Source organism: Chiloscyllium plagiosum, unplaced genomic scaffold (genome assembly GCF_037043375.1).
Source record: "Chiloscyllium plagiosum isolate Xiang-an unplaced genomic scaffold, Cpla_swu_hap1 HiC_scaffold_1, whole genome shotgun sequence".
Classification (NCBI taxonomy): Eukaryota; Metazoa; Chordata; class Chondrichthyes; order Orectolobiformes; family Hemiscylliidae; genus Chiloscyllium; species Chiloscyllium plagiosum.
In genome coordinates, this window is record NW_028270139.1 from 85,628,117 (window position 1) to 85,635,664 (window position 7,548).

Consider the following 7,548-nt stretch of genomic DNA (forward strand, 5'->3'; position numbering starts at 1 on the left):
GGCCATGCTAAATTGTCCAAAATGTTAGCTGTATTAGTCAGGGGGAATGTAGAGAAATCAGGGCCAGGGTGGGTTACTCTTCAGAGGGTCAGTGTGGACTTGCTGGGCCAAAGGGCCTGTTTCCACACTGTAGAGATTCTAAGTTCTGTACTTATATTTCCAGAAGGCATTCGATAATGTGTAACGTAAACAGTTATTTAGGAAAGTAAATGCTCATAACATAAGGGATAATATTTTGACATTGATAGAAGTTTGGCTACCTAAATGGGAACAGAGAAACAGCATGAATGAGTCTTTATCTAGTTAGCAAAATGTAAAGTGGTTGTAGGGATCAGTGCTCAACATTTTTACAATTTATATAAATCACTTGACCATTGGGACCGAAGTTATCGTTGTTAAATTTGCTGATGACAAAAAGATGGATAAGAAAGTAAATTATACAGAAGACATAATGAGGCCTCAAAAAGATGTAGCTAAGTTAAGTGAGTTAGAAAAGATCTGGCAAATGGATTATAATCTGAAAAAAATTCATAATCTTTTTAATTGACTTGTTTGAAGGGACAATAGGTATGGTTGCTGTAATTGCTCATGACACAAGAATAGGTAGAAAAGTAAGTTGTGAACAGGACATGAAGATAATACAGAAATATAAGTGATTAGACAAAGAACAGCATGTGATAGAATATGTGCACATAATGCTGAGGTGGACATCTCAAAATGCAGCAGAGTTCATCAATAGAAATGTTTTCCATTCTATTAATGTGTGAGTGCCTTCTGATCACTGGTACCAATTCTTAGATGTTTGCACCTGGGACCCTAGAGCTGCTATGATTCCTACATCCTTGAGAACTCACATGTTCCCTCTGCTTTTGAGTGACTAGACTTCTGAGGAGAAGGAGAATGAGGATTTTGAACTGCAGATACATTACAGAGGTCTTGGGCACTACAAGTCTAACAGGCTTAGTTGACTTCCGGTCCCAGTAGATGAGAGCTGGGTACAGTGGTTACTCATTAACTGTAAAATACATATTGCTCACATACAGGCAGTTTATTTGTAATGCAGCTCCTGCTTCACCTTTGGTGCTTGTAAATAAGGGCTACTCTTTTGAATCATTTGAAAGTAATAGCCCCTCATAGAACAATGATAAGTTGCTGGGCTTTTACAGGCATTGGCAAAAGGATAGTGGTAACATAGGGAGGTTTGAAAGATAGCATATAGCTAAGCACTGGTGAATAGCATGGCCTGGCATACAAGGAAGATGTGAGAATGTGCAGTTGTAAATACAAAGCAGTATCAGTATATGTTTATTTTTTAAATAGTTCAACAACTGGTTTGTATAGGGGGCTGCATGGCATGCTCTGTTCCTATATTTTCAGTTGGCTATGAAAGCTCAAAACTCGCTAAGCTTAAAATAGAGCCTAGAAAGTGAATCCCTCAATATAAACTGTGTCATCTACATTTTTCAAGCACTTAGAATTCTTAAAAAAATGTAGAAAAAAGACTGTCAGTAGACCAAAGCACTTTGCCTAATGGCATGAAAACTGCTGTTTCGTGAAGCAGAGAGAAGATTGCGCTTTTTGTCAGCTATGGCTCAGTTGATATGACTTTCACATCCCACTCCAGAGAATTAAGCACAAAACTTCTAGGCTGATACTCCAGTGCAATTCTGAAGGAACCTGCATTAATGGAGGTGCTGGCTTTTGTATGATCCATTAAACTGAGACCCTGGCTACCCTTCCCATTGAGTATTAAAAAAATCCTAGTGGTACTATTTTGGAAAAGCACAGGGAAGCTATGTTATAGAATGTCACAAAATCCATTATAAAATTCCAAGCATTCTGTGATGCTTTTTCACAACAGACTTCTAACAGTGCAACGATGGAAAAGCAAGCTTCCAATCAGATTCAAAGAGTGCATGGCTTACTCCTGCTCCTATGTTAATATGCTGTTGCAGCATTTGTGGAGAAAGACAGCCAGTGTTAAATTTACAAGGCTTTGATATTTACAAGTTAAATGCTATAGCTGTTTCTCTCCACAGATGCTGCCAGAGAAGCTGACTCTTTCCAGCATTTTCTGTTTTTATTTCTGGTTGGAATATTTCTGGAGGTTTGATCACATGGCATTCTAACCACATGATATCCAAGCATTTGATGCCTCATCACATGACATTAGATTATGTGACTTCTGCCAATGACATTGCATTTACTTTATAAAGGTTGTGCTTACCATAATTTAATATTTTTACTTATGATTTTTGTGCCAGCAGTTATTGTTTGAAATGTTCTAAAAATTTGAAGGCTGCCTTTGGTCAGATGAAGATAGTGAAGAGGAGATCAAGGACTGGGATCTGAGGGAAGGGAATTAGAGAACAGCAAGGAGGTTGAGTCAGGTATGGGGAACTGAAAAAAATGAGGGTGAGAGATCAAAGAAGAGATTACAGGGGATAGCCCTGATTGACATTTTCCACAGCTCCAAGCTGCACTCAAAAAAAAAATCAGACTATCAAGCCATAAATCTGGAACTCTTTCCCTAATGACATTGTCTGTCTACCCACATGAAATAGACTTCAAAGTTTTAAGTTGGTAACTCACCACTACCTCCTCAAGATGGACCCGGGATGGACAATAAATGCTGGCCCAACCAGTGACACCCGCATCCCATTAAGTAATTATAAAAAGAAGAAAAGAGGCTGCTATCTAAATTTCAGTGGTTTATGACAGTTATCTCAGTGTGCTCTTTCCTCTCTGTGCCATTGTACTGTATAAAACTTGAATCAAGCTGATTAAATGCAAAAAAAGCTATTTGAGACCTTGAAGGAATAGATGCTGAGTGGCTGATTCCCAGCACTGGAGAATCTAAAGCCAGGCAGCATAATCTTCGGTTAAGAGGTCAGATATTTAGAAACAAGATGAAGAGAAATTTCTTCACTCAATGCATTGTGAATCTTTGCAATTCTGTGCTGCAGGGGACTGTCAATGCTCAATCGTAGTAAATACACAAGACTGAGATTGATTAAGTTTTGAACGCTAAAGGAACTCAAAGACCAGAAAATATAGAAGCACTTGTAAGCCATTCAACCCATCAAGTCTGTTTCACCATTCAATGCAAACATCTCTGATCAACTCCACGTTCTTGTCTTTTCACTATAACTTTGATCACTTTACTAACTAAAGATCTGTGTCTATCTCAGCCATGAATAGACTTAGTTGCCCAACCTCAATAGCTCTTTGCGGAAAAAAAATTCATGGGGATTCATTATATGCTGAGAGAAGAAATTCCTCCTAATCTCCTAAATCTTAAATTTGTGCACCCTTATTCTGAGATTATGCCTTCTGGTCCTAGACTGTCATACAAGTGGAAACAATCTTTCAACACCTACCTTGTCAAGTTCCCTAATAATCTTGGACATTTCAATAAGCCTCTTATTCTTCTAAATTCCAATCAGTACAGGCCCAACCCACTCATCCTCTCCTCATAAGACAACCTTTCCATACCTGACTTCAGTCTAGTCAACATTTGTAGAAGGCCTCCAAGATTTGTGATGCAGAGTAACACTAACAGCACTTGTTCAATTCCTGCACCAGGTTACCATGAAGGAATCTCCTTCTCAGCCTTTCCCCTCCCCTGAGGTGTGGTTAAACCAATACCAGTCATCTCTGTCCAATGAGAAAGCAGCCCTATGTTCCAGTTGAGCTTTTTATATGTTTTTATATCTCCCTCCACAGCAGGTGGACTGCAGTGGTTTAAGAAGTTAGCTCACCACCACCTTCTCATGGGCAACTAAGGACAGGTAATAACTGCTGGCCAGCCAGCAATGTCCGTATCCTACAAAAATGAATTAATAAAACAAAAGATCTTTTCTTAGATAAGGAGCCTAAAGCTGTTTACAGTTTTCCAGGTATATTTTGATTAGTACCTTGTATAGTTTTAGCAAGATCTTCCTACTTTTATCTTCCTCAATCTTTGAAATAAAGACCAATATTCCATATGCCTTTGCTTTATTGTTTTCCTTTATTGGCCAGCGCATTGAGTATAGATGTTGGGGGATCATGTTGCGGCTGTACAGGATATTGGTTAGGCCACTTTTGGAAAATTTCGTGCAATTCTGACCTCCTTCCTCTTGAAAGGATGTTGTGAAACTTGAAAGAGTTCAGAACAGATTTATGAGGATGTTGCCAGGGTTGGAGGCTTTGTGCTATAGGGAGAGGCTGGGGCTATTTTCCCTGGAGTGACGGAGGCTGAGGAGTGACCTTATAGAGGTTTATAAAATTGTGAGATGCATGGATAGGATAAAGAGACAAGCTCTTTTCCCTGGGGTGGGAGAGTTCAGAGCTAGAGGGCATAGGTTTAGTGTGAAAGGGGAAAGATATAAAAGGGACATGAGGGGCAGCATTTTCATGCAGAGGGTGTATGGAATGAGCTCCCAGAGGAAGTGGTGGAGGCTAGTACAATTACAACTTTTGAAAGGCATCTAAATGGGTATATGAATAAGAAGGGTTTAGAGGGATCTGTGCTAAGTGCTGGCAAATGGGACTAGATTAATTTAGGATATCTAGTCAGCATGGACAAGTTGGACTGAAGGGTCTGTTTCTGTGCTGTACACCTCTATGACTCTATTACCTGCCGAACTTTGATACTACCTTTTTGTGATTCACAGTCAAGGACTGCCAAATCCCTCTTTTCTGTAGTTTTCTGCTGTCTTTCTCCATTTAAATAATATTCAGTTCCTCTATCCTTCCAGCCAAAATGCATAACCTAGCATTTTCCCATATTCCATTTGCCAAATTTTGCCCACTCTTAACCTGTCTATATATTTTTTTTAACTCCTCAAAGAATTCAAATAAATTTGTCAGGCATGAGTTCCACTTCAGTAAGAAAGAAAGATGTAAGAAGTAAAAGGAAGTAAGAGAGATGACAAATAGAGAGGAAAAGTGTTAATGCAGCAATCTAGCTAATGTTATTGCTCCCTTATCTTATGTTCTTGTAATAATAACAATGTCTTTCAAAAGTAAAAGCAAAAAGCATTTTATTCACACAGAAGTGGAACTTTTCTGCCATAACCTGCGCATAAGAATGTGAATGCTGGCTCAGTTGAAATTTAAAGGCTAATTTTGAAAGATTTTGTTAATTAACTCTATCATGAGGTATTGAGCAAAAGTGGAAAAATGAAGATGAGTTTCAGGTCAGTCATTACCTGATTGAAAGATAGGAAACACCAAAGGAGCTGGATTGCCTTAATAGAGTTATACTGTATGGAAAGAGATCCTTCGGCCCAGCTCGTCCACACCAACCAGGTTTCCTAAACTGAGCTAGTCCCACATGGTGCGTTGGCTTAGTGGTTAGTGCTGCTACCTCACAGTGCTAAAAACACAGGTTCAATCCCACTTTTGGGCAACTGTCTGTGTGGCATTTGCACATTCTCCCAGTGTCTGTGAGAGTTTCCTCCTAGAGTCCAAATGCAGGGTAGGTACATTTAGCTAAATTTCTCATTCTATCCAGAGATAGAAAATGGGGATAGGGTAGGGGCCTGGTGGGATGCTCTTTGGCTTGGACTTGATGAGCTAAATGGCCTGCTTCCATCCTGTAGGGATTCTATGATTTGCCTGTGTTTGGCCCATAAACCTCAAAACTTTCTTATCCAATTACCAGTTTAAATTTTACAGTTGTACCCACCTCTATCACTTCCTCTGGCAGCATATTCCATATATACATCACCCTCTGTGTGATAAAGTTGTTGCTCAGGCCCCTTTTAAATCTTTCCTCTCGCACCTTAACACTATGCCACTAGTTTTGGACTATGTTGCCTTGCAGAAAAGACTTTGGCTATTCAACCTATCCATGCCCCTCATGATTTTATAAACCTCTGCAAGGTCACCTCTCAATTTGCTACACTCCAGGGAAATAAGATCCAACCTCTCCATATTACTCAAACACTTCAGTCTCAGTAATGTCCCTTTAAATCTTCTTTGCACCCTTTCCAGCTTAATAATATGACTGAGAACTCTTGTTCTAGTATTACGTGTTGTCACAACCAATCCTGGACTAAGCACCCAGATTTTTTCAGCAAGTCATCGCGAAACTGGTCACGAAAATTATGTTTTCGGAATAAAATCAATGTTTTAGCTTTCTTAGCTTATATTTTATGGTGCAACACCATTCACCATTAACATTTAAATTAATTTTTAACAAATAATACTTGTTTGTGCAAATATGAACATGTATAATTATTTGCCTTACAAGTAAATATGATGCTTTATATGTAAATATGTGTATTTAACATTCTTTTTCTCTTTCTTTGCTTAAACAGGCAATATATTTGTTGTCAGCCTAGCCGTTGCAGATCTAATAGTGGCAATCTACCCATACCCTATGGTCTTGACATCCATATTTCATAATGGTTGGAATCTGGGCTACATGCATTGCCAAATCAGTGGCTTCCTGATGGGTCTGAGTGTGATCGGATCAATTTTCAATATTACTGGCATTGCCATCAATCGGTATTGCTACATCTGTCACAGTCTGAAGTACGACAAGCTCTACAGTGACAAGAATTCCTTGTGTTTTGTCATCCTCATCTGGATCCTGACGTTTATCGCAATCATCCCAAACCTGTTTGTGGGATCTTTGCAATATGACCAGCGAGTCTACTCTTGTACATTTGTGCAGTCGGTGAGTTCTGCCTACACTGTCTCGGTGGTGTTCTTTCACTTCATCCTCCCCATTGCCATTGTTACATTTTGCTACTTGAGAATATGGGTCCTCGTCATTCAGGTCAGAAGACGTGTGAAGCCAGATATGAAACCCAAGCTGAAGCCCCACGACTTGCGGAACTTTGTGACGATGTTTGTGGTCTTTGTACTCTTCGCTGTTTGTTGGGCACCCCTTAATTTTATTGGTCTTGCCGTGGCTGTCAACCCAGATACAATTGCCCCAAGGATTCCAGAGTGGTTGTTTGTAGCGAGTTACTTCATGGCATATTTCAATAGCTGCCTTAATGCGATTATCTATGGACTTTTGAATCAGAATTTCAGAAGAGAGTACAAAAGAATTATAATCTCTCTGTGCACCGCAAGGATTTTTTTCCCAGAGAGTTCAAATGATGTGCCTGACAGAAATAAAAGTAAACCTTCTCCTGTAATGACAAACAATAATCAAGTGAAGGTAGATTCTGTCTGAATGGTTTATGCATTCACTCCACGTGCCAGCCAATGAATCTTAAACAAAATAGCACATTATGCAGAATCGATGGAAAGCAAAACATATTGTCAATGATTGTTAAACCTATGATTGCATTTATTTCACAAATTAATGAAAACAGTACAATTCTATTGTACATGAGTGACTGATGTTTTTGGAAACAGTAAACTTCATTTGATTATAATCATATCTGTGTCACAATATATACAGAGAGAATATTTATTTTAAGATGATTGATGAATTCTTCACAGAATTAGGAATGAGAATAGGAAACTTCATAACTAGAAGTGAACAGTTGAACTTAAGTATCTTAACTTAGTTTTAATCTATCTGTAAGTTCTCTTACAGGT

General features: G+C 38.9%; 1 protein-coding gene across 1 annotated transcript in view; it reads left to right on the forward strand.

The window, feature by feature from the left end:
- LOC122549780 (melatonin receptor type 1A-like) overlaps positions 1–7,317 on the forward strand; it is a 61,443-nt gene extending 54,126 nt beyond the window's left edge. The window contains exon 2 of the mRNA XM_043689807.2: positions 6,309–7,317. Coding sequence (XP_043545742.1) covers positions 6,309–7,177 — 869 coding nt within the window. The 3' untranslated portion in view covers positions 7,178–7,317. The remainder of the gene's footprint in view (positions 1–6,308) is intronic.
- Positions 7,318–7,548: the final 231 nt, after the last annotated feature.